This window comes from Haliaeetus leucocephalus, unplaced genomic scaffold, assembly GCF_000737465.1.
Source record: "Haliaeetus leucocephalus isolate CR32 unplaced genomic scaffold, Haliaeetus_leucocephalus-4.0 Scaffold556, whole genome shotgun sequence".
NCBI classification, from domain to species: domain Eukaryota; kingdom Metazoa; phylum Chordata; class Aves; order Accipitriformes; family Accipitridae; genus Haliaeetus; species Haliaeetus leucocephalus.
Window position 1 is genome coordinate 6,721,377 of NW_010972992.1, and position 16,814 is coordinate 6,738,190.

The window sequence follows — 16,814 nt, forward strand, 5'->3', positions numbered from 1 at the left end:
GTGCCTAAGCCTGATATTAGCGAACAGCAGTGCTCAAAGGCGGAGGAGGATACTAAAGCTAGGCACTCTCTGGAACCGAGCAGCCTATCAAAGCTAAGACAGCAACTGTTTGGGACCTCTTGGCATCACAATCTTAGGAAGAACAGCAACAAATTCAGGAGTACTATGGATTCAAAAGCAAAATAATAGCTGTTGCCAAACTTCCAGCAGCCACATCTACTTTGAAACTGAGGTTGGGACACTGATGGAAAACATTCTGAAAGAAAACAACCTGTGCTGGCCAGGTCCTGGGAAAGCAGGTGGCCAAAAGAGGTCTTTCCTTCTTTGCTCCATTATGATCTCTGGTTAAGTGTTCTTGTCCACGTGTGGAAGAAGCAGGAAGAGCCTCTGCAAATTACTTCCCAGGTCTGTTGCCAAAAGCAAAGAAACCATTTTGGATAAGAGCGTGGGTTGATTAACAATCTTCTTGAAGAATGTCTGGCCAGGACGCTGAGGACTTTGGAGGAGAAAACCTCTCAGACAAGTCTCGGATGATTGCTACCCTCCCGCCATATGACATGGATGACCAGCTCCTTCCCAGGGAGCCACGGAGTGCCTGGTGCTGCTTGGCATGGACCCTGGTGGTAGTCACCATGAACTCCCTGGTCTTTTTAATGAATTTGATCCTGATGTTCGTTATCTTCACCATTGTGCTACTTCCTACCATTGTGGTGGTTTACTTTGGCTTCCAGTGCCACTCTCGGGTAAGTAAGCCTTGCTCCATTTGGCTGCTAACAGCCACCTCTAAGGCAGGGCCATCTATAAGGGTTTTGTTTTAGCCCATGGGGAACAGTGGCTGTAAAGACAAGGCTAGGCTCCCCGAGCTTTGGCTTTGTTTTCATAAAGGGTGTGTACGCGTATAGATTTTTTTTCATAAGGGCAGGGTATGTGCATAGACTGGGCTGACAAGAACAGGTTTATGGCGGTTCATGCTGACCTGAAGTTTCTTGGTTGTACAAGGGAGCGGCCTCTCCTGCTTGGTGCCTGTGGCACAGCTGTAAGCAAGGCTGGCATGTGCATTTGTCTAGGGAAGTACAGGTTTTATGGTTTCTGGACTAATTGTCTTAAAGTAGTTGCTTGGCACCTATAGATTCAGTGTCAGTAAGTTAGCACAGAAAGGCTTTTGTTGGAGAGGCAGGGAGAACACTGACAGCAGCTGCCTGTGACTGCCGAGCTCCTCGGGGACTGAGATGGCACGGGACCCCTTGGTCCTGATCCCCTGTGCACTCCACTTTGTACACTTGTTTAAGTGTGAAGTGATCAGAGATAAATCTACGGCATTTCACAGCAAGCTCGCATGAGATGCCGGTCTTGTGGGCACACCTGAATGCTGGCAGGAAGGAGCAAGATACATTTTCACCCCTCCTTTCTTCCAGTATTGTGGGAAATAGAAGCTTGACTGGGCAATAAAGTTTATTCCCGCGAAAATAACAAGCAGCTGTGACAGGTCAGGTGAATACACTCCCTGGCTTGACAGAGTTGCTGTTTGCATTTTAACGTCACAACATTTCTCTCTTTTCTGTGACGTCTGTTACTGAGAGCTGCCAAGCTGAACTCCTCTGTAATTCGCACAAGCCCTACATGGGTTCTGACATGGTTTGTTACTTTCCATTTAAGTAAGCCCTCTACAGTGTTTGTCATATTTGATCTGCCTAATGGCTAATTATAGAACTAGTAAAGTCTAACAGAATATATAATCCCCTTCTTACGCCAGTCTAACATTCATGTGTTTTCCCAAATGTGCTGTACAGTTTCTCACACCAACAAATGAGCCTACTTTTGTCAGTAAGGGCTCTGGCTGTGTACATGTCTGTTCCAGTTGGTTGTTGTCCTCTGGATTTCATTATTTCATTACTTATAAACTTCTTCTTGGTATATTTCTATAAATATCTTCAGAATCACTTGACTAAGCGTGCATGTGAAAAAGCAGTTCTCCTGTTTTCCTCGCAGGCAGTAACTGTTAGACCAGCTCAATATGACTTCTTTTGCTCATTATTCTAAGTTAGAAGAGCTCTTTTACTTCCTACTTTGGGGAAAAACCCCACACACTGTAGTACCTTCTCCCAGCAGGAAGAATTGACTCAAAATATAGATGCTATTCATCTCCCCATTCCACAGAATCTGAACTAAAGGGAAGATTATTTAAATGTTCTCAAACTGATGTATTTACCTGAGAAATATTGAAAGAAGAAAGCTTTTCCCCTTCCTTTTACTGAAATCTGTGCATCCTAGCTAATCACCCACATCCTTGGGACCTCTGTCTGAGCGAGCAGATCCTAGTGTGGGTGCTAGGAAAGGATCCAACCATGCAGCAGGGCTCAGCCATTTGCCCAGTTTAATCCAGTAAGGCTCTGCTGACTTCTGTGGAGCTGTGTGTGGATATACCTGTGGAGATCTCGCTCCACAGTGAAGCAGGAGACACCTTCTCTGCCTAGCTGAAGTGTAAAATCACATTTCCCAGATGTGTAAAATGTCACTCAGCTCTGGGAGAACAGCTTCTTTGGCAGCACTTCTAGTGCCCGTGATTTATTCTCAGGAGCTGTGTGTGTGGTAAAGGTGCTCATTCTGTAGGTGGAATCTTAGTTTGCTCACTTGAGGCCTCTAAACCCTGGGACACGACAGCATGCTAAGACATACTGTTGGCTGCAAACATTTATAGCTTTGGGGGATGTGCTGTAACTTTCCAATACAGCCATTGCACTGTATTTTTCAGCTGACATCCTAGCAACACGAGTTGTCAGCCCACAGCTCCCTGTCTCAAAGCTCCCTGACAAAGGGCCTGTGCTGTTATTGTTTTCTCAGTACTGATGTATTTGCTGGTCTGAGAAGTTTGGCTTTGATTTTTTATTGCCCTGAAATTACAACAACTCATAGCTGCTGTTACTGAAAAGCTGTTTGTGATCTTACAAACTAATGAACAGGGAGACATCTGTCATGGTAATTGTTTTGTAGAACAGGGCAGACGCAAGTGCTGCTGCTAGTTGGAGCGAAGCATAATTCATAGAGAAATCATGTACCTCTGGGTCAGGCAATTCCCACTGTGGCTCTGACACCTTCTGGAAGTGTTTGACTATGGGATGCAAATGTATGTGATGCCCAACAGAGTAAAGTTGGAAGCTCTGGAGACCCTACAGAGAGCAAAAGTGGCTCAGAGGGGTCCTGATCTACCTGAATAGTCATGCAACCCTTCTTCATTGTGGGTTGCGACACTTTCCTTTACAGTCCATGGCTGTTAGGATTTTCACATACAAAAGGGCAGGTGAGTAGAATGACTTTTGTTTTATTGAAGAGTACGTCTTCACAAGAAATAACCTAATAAATTCTCCCTGGGAAAAAGTGCAGTGTGAGCCATTGCCTTGGTAAAATGGCTGGTCTGTCTCCATAAGTGCAGTGTGGATGCAGATTCTGTAAGACATGAGGCTTTTTAGGGTAGGTTTAAGAGGAGATTGCCTGTAAAGCCCTTAAATCAATTTTTCCTATGATCTGAAACTGGTCCTTGAAAGTCATAAATAGGGACTTCAAATGGGAAATAATATGAGGACCGCCTCCCAGAATTACCTCTTCCAGCTTCACTATGCTTGACCCTCATCTTGGCAAGTTCTGCTTTGCACACACACTGCTCTCCAGTTGAAGGCTTTGAGCACATGCAAAAGTTTTTTCGAGCACAGCCAAGTACATTAGAACTGAAAGCAACTGTGTTGCTGTTAGCTGCATGGAGCCTTTTAACACAGACTTTAATAGGCATAGAAAGGGATTGTGGCAGTATGGCTTGTAAAGAGCAGTCTTTTCTCTGGGCTACTGTTTTTCAATGCCTTCCTAGTAGCCAGAGGCCGATTTCTGCACTGCAGATCCATTAGGCGGATTTTTTAATTTTTTTTTTTAAAGTATGATGGGTTGTGTTTCTTGTACTGCTGAAAGAATATGGCAGAAGGAAAGGAAGCTAGGGGACATGGGGATTGCCTGTAGCATTTCTTAATGCAGAACAACTGAGTGGCTTGACTGGGATCTCCTGCTGCCAGGATGAAAGGAGTGCTTTAAATACCATTCAGCAAGGATGGGTTAGTGTGCTGGATGCTTTGCAGCAACGTGGGGTGAATGGGCTTTCCTGGCAGATTTTGCAGTACAAAGAGGTGCTAGGAGGTAGAAATGAGCACAGCATGTACACAGAAGACAGAACACAAAGGGGTCTGTTCCAGGGCAGGAGTCTGGAGAGTCTCCAGCCAGCGGGTAGCTATGGAATGACCAATGTCTGTCTGCAGAATCTAACATCTTCCTGTATTTTTATTTACTTTGTTATAATTTCCAGTATGTTGTGCCACCCACATGGCTGTAGCAGCAGGAGTCCTCTTTATTTGGTTTCTGCCTATCAAATGCTAAGCTGTGCTATTCTGATGATTTAATAAAGATTAGCGTTTCCTGCTTCAGGATCAGTGTGCAGTGCTCTTGTGTCACAGTGATGCTGGAATAATTGAAAGCTTGATTAAAATGTGTTGTCGGTCACACGGTGTAGCCTGAAGATTGCTGAGCTCAGCCTGGAGAGAGGGAAGAGGTGCGTCTTTCTCTGAAAGCACTAGAAACTCAAGGGTACTTTGGTCACCACTCCTATCCACCACCAGGTCTGTGACAAGCTCTGTCTCACTCTTTCCACAGGTGCTGCACTCAGCTGCCCGCTACTGCAAAAGCATGTTGGATGACAACAGCTCTTCTGCCCTCATTATCCTTGGCTTCGTCATCATGTCCCCTCTCATTGTGGTGGCCATGGCTATCTACTGCAGCCTGGCAAGGCGTCTCCGTCTCTTCATGTGCTTCCAGCCATACAGCAGGGCCGTGTACAAGGGGGTGAAGTGGCGCTGGTACGAGGAGGGAGGCCTGTGCAGGTGTGCCAAGGGCTGGAACACTCAAGTCAAGGCCTGGGTATGAGTTTCCAGCACCAGAAGACCTGCCCTAGCCAGCACCCTCTTCTCCCTGTCCTGTCCCTCCCCACCATCGCCTCCCAGAATCACCATCCTGAGGGCCCTGCAGATGAAGGCCGTGTAGTACCTAGATGTGAGAGGAAGAGAGATCCGTTAACGAGCCATCTCCTACAGCTTTGTAAGTGGGTAGGATTCTGCCCATGATGAGAGAAATACAGCAAACACAAGTCCTGGATGGTAAAGACAACGTTGAGCTCTGAAAAGAACAGGGACTCCTCCCAGTGCCTGTTGCATTAAGAGCCCAGCACTGTTTCCAGTCTTGACAGCATGTTCTGCCTCACATGGGACATAGAGTACATGTTTATAGGATTAAACAGTGGTGGGAGCGGCTGCTGACTTTGCTACCTGCCTCAGAGAGGTCTCTTTGGGAAAGGCAACCTTTGGTGAAACATCCAGCCAAGAGGAAGCAACTGTGGTTCTCCCAAGTGTTGGACTGCCAATGTTTCTAACCTCTTGCAAAGGTGTCTGTAGGTCACTGCCTTTGTGATTTTGGGGATCCAGCACTTTCCTACACGTCAGATATCCTTCCCCCGCTTAGCAATCCTTCTTTCCCATAGTCTATAGTAGTGCTTGTGCTCCTTTCACTGTTCCCGAGTCAGGTCACTGGGTTGGCTGTGGAAACAAATGCTGATCTTTGGGTCTCTTCCCTGACAGCTGCTGATCTGAAATATGCTTGTCTGGTAACGGCTGATGGTTATTAATCAGCAAATAGCTCCTTGTCCTTTATGCTGTGGTCAGGTGGTTTTGTCTGGGGCTAAATATGGCTCAGGTCCAGTTTTAGAATTCCTGGCAGGAGGAGGTGAAGAATCATGGTGGCTGCTGAGCACTACAAGTTCTCCCAGGTCTGGGCTAAGAGCTTAGACCTGTGAGGAACAGCGTATAATGTCTTGTTTTGAGGGTCAGAGATACCTAGATTTAGGGTTAGTGCTGCAGTTTGAGAGGAAAACTGGAAAGGGTCAAACTGACTGTTGAATGCTACAACTGAGTGAAAAACACAGTGTATGTGAGATGGTATGGCAGGTAGGGAAAAGCATGGCAGCTTGATGCATGATTCTCTCCTTTTAAATCGCTGTGGGGCTCTAAAGTTCAGTTAGTGGGGTCTGTGTGCTACTGATCACTGCAAGCTGTGTACTCCCACTGGCTGTTTTTCCCCTGTCTCACATATATAACCATTTTGTGTTATGTATAAATAAAGATCGTGCCAAATCTCCACTGAGGGAGTTTTTCTCTGTTCCGCCTCAAAGCGCTGGCTGCATCAGTGATGCCCATTGTACCACAGCACATATCACTGGAAGTTGAAATGTAATTTCTGTTTTCTTTCTGAGGATTGATTTTTCATCTATGTAGCCTGCAGAGCCCTAGTCCCACCCAGAGTAATAACCAGTGGTGGCTACAGGTGAAAGTGAATTGAACTGGCAGGAAACACCCAGTGCATGGACAGTGGGACACTCGGTCCAGGCACCAAAACAGACAAGAACAACACAGGGACGGCTGGACGTAAGCACGGTACTGTTGTTGGACACCTTGTGTTGAGAGACTAGAGCCATTTGTTTGGGCTTTGGCCATCACGTTGCCTTGTGATGGTCACAGTCTTAACTTTGGACTCAGGCAAGCAGGCATCTCTGTGCAGCTACTTGTGCGGTGAACAGATGGGCAGCAGCGCAATATATCTACTTTGCTGGCTCCATGTGTGTGTTCAACTGAGTCAGTCTGCCAGCCTTTATTGCTATTTATCCCATCCTGGCAGCTGCATTAAACCAAAGCCTCAACAAACCACCTCCACAATACTTCAGGTGCAACTGATCTGATATTTTTCACTCACAGTTCTAGGTGTTGCTTAATGTTTCTGTGTACCAAAGAGGAATGAACAAGATTGTTCCATCCCAGAACCTGAGTGGTTGAAGGAATATGGAGTTTGCATTTTAATGTTTTTCCATTGCTCCAGGATTTTGCAGGGTGAAAGTGCTAACTAAATTGTTGTGATGCCATTCAGGAGAGTAAGAATGCATTAGCATTTGCTCAGGCCTGTTATATGAGCATAATGGACTGCCTGACTTGAAAAGGGAAATAAAAGTGCAGCAAGTAATTGGTTTGAGCTTCTTCCTTTAAGCTAGAGACTTCTGTCCTTCCATAATAGGATGTCTATTCTGAAGCTCCAGGCTTTAATGATTACTGTTACATCTTTGGATTCTTTGAAGCAGTAAGAAGAAGAAGTTTCTTTTCTGTAAATACTTTGAAGCTGACAGATGAAGTGGATGGCAAAGGCGGTACTTCTACATTCCCACTTCACTGTGGGACACAGACAGCAGTGGATTGGCTGATTGTCTCCTAGCAAAAACAACATAAAACACGATGAGGGTGACACATGCCTCTGTATGGCTTCCATGCAGACTACTGTATACAGTGTTTACAAATACCACCCTCTAAAAGGTCCCCGAAACACTACATTTTCTGTTTCTGCTTGCCCTTTGTTAAAACTAAAGATCCGGGCTCAAATAAACATTGCTGACTTTCCCGTGTCCTGCAGATCATCTGATAGATGTGCCCTCATCTGCCTGGGACCACCTTCTGCTGTGATTTCTCCCCTGGGGCAACAGGAGTGGGTTTGCTCTAACCTGTTCCAAAAGGTGCTTTGGCAGCAGGTTGCAGTGCATTTGCATCCGTGCAGTGACAAAATCCTGAGGGATAGTGGTAGTCCCCCTTTGATCTGCTTGCAATATGGTGGGAGAGACACACACAGGAGAGAAAAATTTGGAGAAGGCATCAGCAAGCTGGTCTGCCCCAGGGCTAATAAAACAGTCCTCCTTCAACTAGTTCCTTTAATAAAGAGCCAGCTTAGGGTCGGGAGCACATGATCATCTCATGTTGTGCCTCAGCCCATGAGAAATGAAACATCTCTAAAAAAAAAAAAGAAATTGCAATTGATCATACTGCTGACTCTGTTCATTGCCATTCTTCCCTTTTGATGTGGCCTTCTGTTTCCTCCCTACACCTCTGCTGTTGGTCTCTGTCTCATCTTGAAGAGTTAAAAGGAAATAGTTGTAAATTTCTGACAGGACTGAGGAAAAAAGAGAAGTTCTGTTGCATGAAAAGGAAATACTGTGCTACAGGACAATAAGATTTTGCCTGGAGGCAATGTTTGCTGGCTGGGTACAGATATTTGATATGAACTGTTGTTCCTTTTGCTCACCTGTTGTTTAATCCAACTGCTTTTACAAGGAAAATATTCTTAAACTTAGCTATGGTGCAAGTATTGTAGTGAACCATTCCCATTGCTGCCTCTGCAGAAGAAATTAAGACTTATTGGCAACAGCCTTCTTAATAAAACAAGTATTGATTTAATTTGGTATTTTACTTTACAGAGAGTTTTAATAACAAAGGGGAAATGAATCTACCTAAAAGCACGCTTCTTCTCTGTAGCAGAACAAACTTCACGTCACACTGTACCTCAGGGGTGTCCTGGCAGTGCCATAGCTCTTATGTGAAACTGGTTTGATCCTAAATTTCCTGTAGAGAGTACAGAGACATCCTTAATATCCTCAGCCTTGGATCAAATCCTGAGGGCAGCTGTGCTGGCCTGCTTTCTGCAGGGCTGATGTGCCAGGCAGGGACTGTGCCCACAGATGTTGGGGGGAAAGCGTGCTACCGAGCAATGCCTGCTTCTTCTAAACTCTTACAGACAGGGCTTTGTTCTGTGAGCTCCCGACCCAGTGCGGAGTTCAGAGCATAGCTCTGCTTAGCAAGATGCTGAAGGAAGACAGAAGGAAATGTATTTTAACTGGGTTTTTTAAAGTCCAACTATGTACAGATTTAATTTCCCTGGAACACCATCTCCATGATTCAAAGCCATGGCACTAACCTGGTACTGATGTACCTCAGAAGACACTAAAATATACTTCCACCCAACAAGACTTTGGTCGGGTACAGTGTTTATTTGTGCTTCCCTGCTCCTCTGTCATCACTGAACGGTCCATATCCAAAGCCGATGAAATCACTAGAAAGATGCCATGTCTCAGTGGGTGTTTAATCATTACTTAGTCCTTCACACTAGGGCTGGAAGCAGCTGTTCTGGCAAAGGGGAAAATAGAAGAAACACAGTTGCACAGCCACTTCTACGTCATGCCTGGGAACATGCAGTGGACCAGGTGCTAATGCAGAGCTGGACTCCTAAATCCACACCCACACAAAAAAATGTACACCAGGGGGAATCATGCAGCTGAGCAAAATATATGAGACGGCTCATATATTTTCACCTGTTTCTTGTTAATAATATGACTAAGGGGTTCATTAAGACTGCTCACGTGCCTCCCTTTCACCCTTCCAGGTGGCTTCTCCAACACAGAAAGGTATTCTTGGTTACCAGTATTTAGTATTTCATTTATTATTCCTTTCCTCTTAATTTGTTATCAGCTGCTCACACCGCTCCTAAATGGCTTTGCTGCATAGTCAGCCAGAGCACCTAAGGACCAGCTTTCATCCACCTAGATGAGGTTTCAGAAGGAGTTCTGCAGCCCAGGCTCAACAGTCCAGGGCTCAGTTGCTATAGCAATACAGGTTTCTTCATCAGCCTGCACACGCGTCCATGTTTGCGAGCATTCCGGACTTTGAGTCAGGCTTCAAGGCAAACATCAGGCATTTAACTGCTGGGCAGCCCTTGGAAAATAGTATGGTAAAAATGAGCAGTGCTGTGAGCATGTATCATTGATTTTTAGGCAAAAGTGGTATTTGCAGCCAATACTGTGCAATAGCAGTGCTTTTAAAAGTAGATGCACCTACTATAATATTTTATCTGGCTTTGCACGAGAGAGGCCACGAGGCTGGAACGCTCTCATGCACACAACTGCAGGGACAGCAACCTCTCAGTGTGCTAGGAGAATGGGGAGGATGGTGGAGTTGCCTAGAAAGACCAGGAGCATTTTAAAGCACTAATTATACATATCTGTGAGTGGCACTGGGTTTCTCCTGGGGCTGAGAAGCAGACTCTTGAGGTCCGTTCCAGTCCTACTCATATGATTTTCATGTTCCCTTTCTTTTTTCTTTTTTTTGATCACGTCCGGTAAGAGACAACAAGGTTTCTGAATCAGCCATTGCTGAAGGGCACACAGCTCTCCTGCCCTGCCTTGCAGTGATTGAGTCATTCACTGTCCTTAGGACAAACCCTCCTCTTTGTTATAAGCATCAGCTCGAGAGTTCTTCTTTATCATCTGTGAGTATGACCCAGCCAGCCTGGTAAGACATGAAGAGCTCTTCAAGGCTATGAAAAATATCCAGAATGGCATGCTGAAAACATTACTCTGTGCTTTGTGAAATGAACCAACTTTGCAGGAGCATTTAATTTCTGCAGTGTGAATTCCTAGGATAGAAAATAACCCAGAAAGAACTGAAAGTGCTGACAGTCGGTGCCAAGCAGGCAATTTACCTTGAGCCATAGCAGTATACATTCTTACTGTAAATTATATGAGACAGCTTCTTTGAGCCAGATTTATGGAAGTAAAACAGAAGTGCAATATAGCTACAAGGGAGGGAACGAGTCCTAGTTTGTAAAAGTTTCCTCCTCGCAAGGAAGTGCTGTTACAGTCTGTCCAACTTGACGACACTGAGCTTATTACCTCACCCCTCCACTTCCATGGGCAGACTTTGTCATGGGCCTCAGCATCACTGTGGATAAGTGTTTATGGAAACTTTATATGCAGATAATATATGGATTTAATATGACAGAAGCGAACACTAACAGGTTTCCACATGTGGCAAGAGGAAGAGCTTCTCTCAACATACAGCCCTATTAAGGAATTTCTCTGATTTGTACTGTGTGTAAGAGCTAGTGATGAATAAGCCCAGCTGCTCCTGAAATAAAGAACAAATTCTTCCCTTGCACAAGCATAGATCTGGCCTAGTGTTATTGAAATCAGTGGAAATACTCTAGATCTGCAGCGGGGTAAATGAGAGCACGCTTCAGCCCATGGGAATGCAGAACCTGTACAAAACACAGGGAAATTCTAAACCAGTGGAAACCAGGAACTGAATAACCGGTTCCCTGCCTCCCTGCATTTGCCAGTTGAAGCCTCTGAGTCCAGCAAAAATTCTAGCTGAAACATTTAAGCCATTTCCCAGTGCTTTCAGCTGGGTATTGGTCCTCTGATGCCTTCAGTTATTGGAGTACTCAGCTGGGGGCAGTGCAAATAAGAACCATCTGTCAAGCTGAACTGAAATCAGGAAGATCTTCTTTTAGAGCCAAGGACAACATAGCATTTATTGGAAGGATGCTAAATTCCTCCTTTGAGGGAGGTTAGCAGAAAGGAAGCTGGAACCTGCTGCACATACCATGAGAGGAAGTTTAACGCAAACCGTTAGATCCAAGGGTAAGGCTGAGTCAGACTGAAAACTGAGCATCCTACCTGCTCCCAAGGGATGCTCTGTCAGCACTGGGAGTGGTGCAGGCAGTGAGCCTGGTTGTGAGAATGATCCCAGTTACAGCCATGCAGCACGTAGTGAAGAGAAGGGACTGGGGCTCTGGGTTTCTTTTTGGGAGAGTTCCTCCACCACCCGGGGCACAGCAAGATGTGTTAAAAGGAACCAAATTCAATGTGAATTGTGAGCACTTACACTCGCAGGAGTTCTGGTTCTTCCTAAGAGTAAGAGTTACTAGTCTCTTGCAAAGTACTCTTAGGAGATTGGCTATTGCTCTCAATCTCACCGCAGGCAGTTTAATACTCCATGTGCTTAGTTTTCTGTGAATAACTCTCTAGGCAAATTTGGCAGGGATCTGCATGGCAATAAAATTCCAATGACATATGTACTGGACAATTTCTTTTGCTCTCTGCATTTGTGTTGCTGACTGCTTAATTGTAACTTGAATGTCTTTGGGAAAATTTCTGTTGTCCTCCTTCACCTCCCTTCTCTTTCACTGAGCTAACTAGTCACCGATGATTGTTTCCAGCCCTGCTGGAAAATTTGGTTAGAATGAATGGAAGCGATTAAAGAAAGAATAATCAGGGACTGCCTGCCAAGGGCTCCTTCACTCAGCTGATCTTCCTAGTACAGAAGTGCTGGCAGAATGGGTTGCAGACTGCAGCCCTGTCCTGGGAATACTCCCCTGGGACTTGACTGGGGTGCTAACTGTGAGAGCTGTTGTGCAAATGAAAGGGACAAAGGTGAGAATGAAAGTGGTGATTTAACCTGGATTTCTGGTACACCAATGCCTCCATCTACATCAAACTAGTCCTTCACAGCAAAAATGCCCACAGTTTTTCCCCACCCCAGGAAGTTCTGAATGGCAGAAGGAAACAGAGAAACTCTATAATTTTTCAAGTGTGTTGTGTAGCTTTGTTAAAATGCTAATACCAGTCTGAAGCCATCTGTCAAGCACGCATTGCCAAAGGGCTTGTTGTTTATGAGTTGCAGAAGAATGTGAAAATAAATAAACTTTATACAGAAAAAAAAAATCAATAGTAACACAGAAAGTCTGGAAGGGTACATCTGCTAGACATTGTAGACAGTACTTCCCAGGTCTCTTTGAGACCTAGAGACTGCAGTTTAGAAAAACCCTACCAATTACCATGACTCATCTCTATTCAGAGGTCTGCACGTTAAAAAGACAGACTGGAAAAGAAGTAGAAAAAAGAGGCTGTTGGAGTCTGTGATGACCAGAAATCAAGATTTCACTTTAAAACTGACAGACTAGAGAAAGAAAAGTACCTGGGCATCACCAACATATAAGTATTTCTGAAAAGCAAACCTTTTCTTTGGGGAGTTAAGTGCAAGCAAATATTGCCCCAAGAAACTCAGTGCCTTTGTTTCCCTCCTCAAGGAACAGCGTTAATAGCCAGGCTCCCAAGGTCCAGCCAGGCTGGGTGCAGACATTGCCAAGGACTATGGAGGTCCCTGCTGTGTTCTAGGATATTGCCTGGGCCCTCCATGCACTAGAAGTTGTCACCCATTTGAGTCCTCATGATATGTTAGTTCTTCATAAGAAATTTCAAGGGGGAAAAAAATCACTTTGTTTCTCAAGGAGGAAGAAGGGGAATTATTTTCAAGAAAGTCAGATTTATATCTGTTTATTCATCAGCTTATGTAGCTCTTGTGGATGGAGACGTTATGCACCATTAAGTGCTGTCTGGGACTTCCTAAAGGACGCTTCGCCTAGCAGCTTCAGATTAGCTACTCCGTTCTGTGCCACAAAACCTTCTGCTGAATATATGCAGCAATGCTCTAGAGGAGCGTGACCTGTGGTTTTGTGAGCTGCTACAGCAGATGCGGGGGCCGGGAGACAGGACTGGGGCAATCGGGACCATGGTGTTTCTTGGCTTCGCATCTGGTAGTGCATAGCTGGATTGGCCTCTGTTTTTTTGGTCCCACTTTAGCTGTCTGTCATCTTCCCGGACGGAATTTCCCCTAATTTCATATATTGTTTGCAAATGCATGATGTAGCTTGTTCTACGCCTGGAGGAGCAGCTCTTCTCTTGTCTGCCCAGGCCTCAAGATGGTGCTGTGGGGCTGAGGCTGGAACATGAGAGTGCCTTTTGGTCCATCCAGACCAGAGTTGAGACCTTCTGATTTGGGACAGCCGGTCCTGGACACTGTGCTGTTTCCTACCTGTGACTACAGCCGGCACCACAGATGCCAGGAAGGCAACACGCAATTGGCTTCATAGTCGTTTATGTCCAGACTGAGAACCCACAAAGCCATGGGATTTCGTGGAAGTGGCATTGAGCAGGCTGGATCAGAGTTTCAATTCAAGCCTTGGCTCAGCATTGCTATCTTGCAGGCTCTCCTTCCAACCATGCACCTGGGCATTGATTTTGGGTTGAATCCCTTCTGACTAGGCAAGGCCATTTCTGGTTAACAGCATCTGTCACTGGAATTTTGGCCAGATCTGGTCCTGTTTAGCTGGTGAGGGCTGAAAAATGCAAAGGGGGAGGGAGTATATGATGGTATGATCCTGTGATCTATTGCTGGAAACTAGTGCCATTTCACAACAGAAAATTCAAGGGGATCAGTGTGTCCTGGCACAATGCACGCATTTTCTGTAACTGCCAGCAATCACCTCCCAAGCCAGTCATCATTGCTTTCCCTTTGACCTTAGCCTAACCACTTCCCGCAGCTGAATACGAAGTCGACTCTCACAGAGCTGAGCTGCTGATGGGAATATGCACCCTGCCTATCTGTGGCAGCAAGATTGTTAGGGGCTGCCATCATTGCCATGTGAAAGAGCAATGCAGAGGCAGGCTGGGCAATGGTCCCGGGTTTTGCGGTGGCATCCCAAGCAAAGGATCTACACCCCATTCTCCAGGCCCTGACTGGGGGCCTGCTCTCACTGGGAAAAATAGGGACATTTATCAGACCAACAAAAGAGCAGCTTTTCATGAAAAGAGCCATGAATTGTCCATGCTGGATGCTCAGCACTGCAAGGGTTGTTGCTGCTGCCACGGTTTTGCTTTGCATTTATCCTCTCTGCCAGCACATGAGTTCATGGAAATGCTGGCAGTGGGCAAGCAGGACAGGCTGCAGTGTGTGGGGACCAGACCATACTGTGGGTGGGTGCACTTGAATGCCAGAAGCAATTGAATCCCAGTCATCTTTTTCTAAGCCAGCTCCTCCCTAGCCACACAGAAAGAGGCACGAGTGACTGATTAACCAGGACCATGGAGGGGAGGACGAGGGACGCGCTCAGCATCTACGCTAGTCACACCAAATGAAGTGCAATCTAAAGCTGTGCTCCAGGAATGCCGGTTTGCTGGCAGCGCTGCCCAGGGGACCTGTCCTTGGATTCCTTCCCTGAACACAGGCCTAACTCCTGAGGCAACTGCAAGGAGGAGCAAAAGGATGTTTACTCAGGACGTTCCCTACATTCAGTAAAATGACTAAGAGCTACTGAAAGGGGCACTGCCCCTTAAAGGGCATCCTAACTTTGAGTTGTCTGCTGAGCTGTGCCAGCTGGTGAGCATTTAAGGAGTTGTACGCAGCTACCCAGCCAGCCAGCGTGCATTTTACAAAGGTGCTGGCTCTGTCTCTAACTCCGTGGCAGCAGGGACGTGGTGCTCAACAGGAAAGTTAATTCCTGCTGCTCACCTGAGAGCACTCTTCTGCTCCTGCCCTTCAGCAACAGGATTAATAAAGCACTGTGCTAAAATTAGTCTCTTGTCAACACTTTTTTATCTGCATGTCATCAAGCAGGAGGCTGCTGGAGTATGTTAAAGCTTTCATGAAATGTTGCAATCCCGATTACATTCTTTATGACTGTTCTGCCCATCTGTGCAGGCTGGCAGCTAAGGTGATGATCACTGCAAGGGGATAATTGCAACTTCCCAGCCCCTGCACCTATCTTGTCTCTCTCCAGTGAGTGTAAAGGAGTGAGAACCTGCCTAAGGAAAATGGTTTTAGATAACACAGTGAAAACTGCAAAGACAAAGCGACTGGCCTGGCTTGGGAACCAAAAGGGCAGGTGGCCAAGAGTGTGAAGGGAGCTGGCTCCGAGTCTCTTGTCTGCAGAAGAAAACATGGGAGTGCAGTTGGGTCTAGTGAGTGTCACTATGAAAGCAATCTGCACTTGGGATCTGATGTTCATGAAAGCCTTGCTGCTAGTGAGCCGCTTAGCAAATCCCTGGCATCTCCAGGGTGTGAGACTGAGCAGAATACAGTTAAAGGCTGTTGAGGATTTCCCATAGGCACAGACCAGTTGTGGTCCACCTTTAATACCATTGAAGGTAACTTTTTGGGGCAGACATTTGGCGAGGAGGAAGGGGAAAAGAGTTGTCCTTTTTCTTTTCCTGTGGTGTTTCAGCATATACTCGTCAGGCTCTGGAAACCTGGGGCTTTGACCAGATCTACTGGCACAAGTTATCTCACTGGATATTTAGCAGGGAGCTGAAAAGCCATTCTCAGCCCTCTTACGTGCTGGAGATTGTTTTGACATCCTCTCTTTGGGGCTACTTTGTAAGACAGGACATCTCCGCATGAAGCAATTTGTTCCACTGTCAGCGCAACTGGTGGGCTCAGCATCATAAAGGCCAAGCAAACCATACTGGGAAGGACTGCTGGGTCAAACCAGAAGATACTGACGTGCTTCTGCCCTGTGAGACTCGGTGGGCAATCCTCCAGCAGGTATAAAGTAGACAGGACGTGCAGGGCTGGACCTGGTTTTCAATGGTTTGCGTGACCCTCAGGGAGAGATAAGGAGCAAGGCAAAAAAAATCCCAAACAAACTAGTGAGGAAAACAGTGGTGCTGTCTGGTTTGCTCCTCTGCTTTCAGTTGCTGCCAGTTGCACTTGCGCCTGCTTTCATTGTTTCCCAAGCACATAGTGTAGAGTGAAGGAAACCAAGCCCTAGACCCTAAACAGATGAGCAGAAGTAAAAATAGAAACTAGGGGAGCAGACTTCCTCCCCGACGTAAGCCTCTTGTTGCTGAAAGCCAAGAATATCTGCTTTGTTCCTGAAAAGTCCTCCTGACTCCTCACCAGCTTCTGCTCACTGATCCAGGCTGTTTTAGCACTGGTTGTGATGCTGAGGCTGGGGGTCTGCTTAGCACATTTTGGAAAGAGTTGCTGAGCCAGTGTTCCAGTGTAGACTGTTCATAACCCGTTCCCACAGACATTAGTAGAGTTACAGAAATGGTTATTGTCCAGTTTGAAGGACACTGTCCCTATCTTGAAATCTGGTGCCACGTGCATGAGCATTAAGCAGGGCTCCTCTGAGGCTGCGTATGTCACTCCTTTTGCGTGTGGATCTGTGTGTGGGGACGTACATGGAGGGAGAGGTATTCAAGCAGCATGACTAACTCTTCTGGATACGGTTTTGATATGACC

The 16,814-nt window shown here is 46.0% G+C and overlaps 1 protein-coding gene across 1 annotated transcript; it reads left to right on the top strand.

Moving 5' to 3' along the window:
• The first annotated feature begins 473 nt into the window (after positions 1-473).
• On the top strand, positions 474-4,959 carry TMEM88B (transmembrane protein 88B). The gene is made up of 2 exons (XM_010577418.1): positions 474-743; positions 4,690-4,959. The coding sequence occupies exons 1-2, from the start codon at positions 474-476 to the stop codon at positions 4,957-4,959; spliced, it is 540 nt and encodes a 179-aa protein (XP_010575720.1).
• Positions 4,960-16,814: the final 11,855 nt, after the last annotated feature.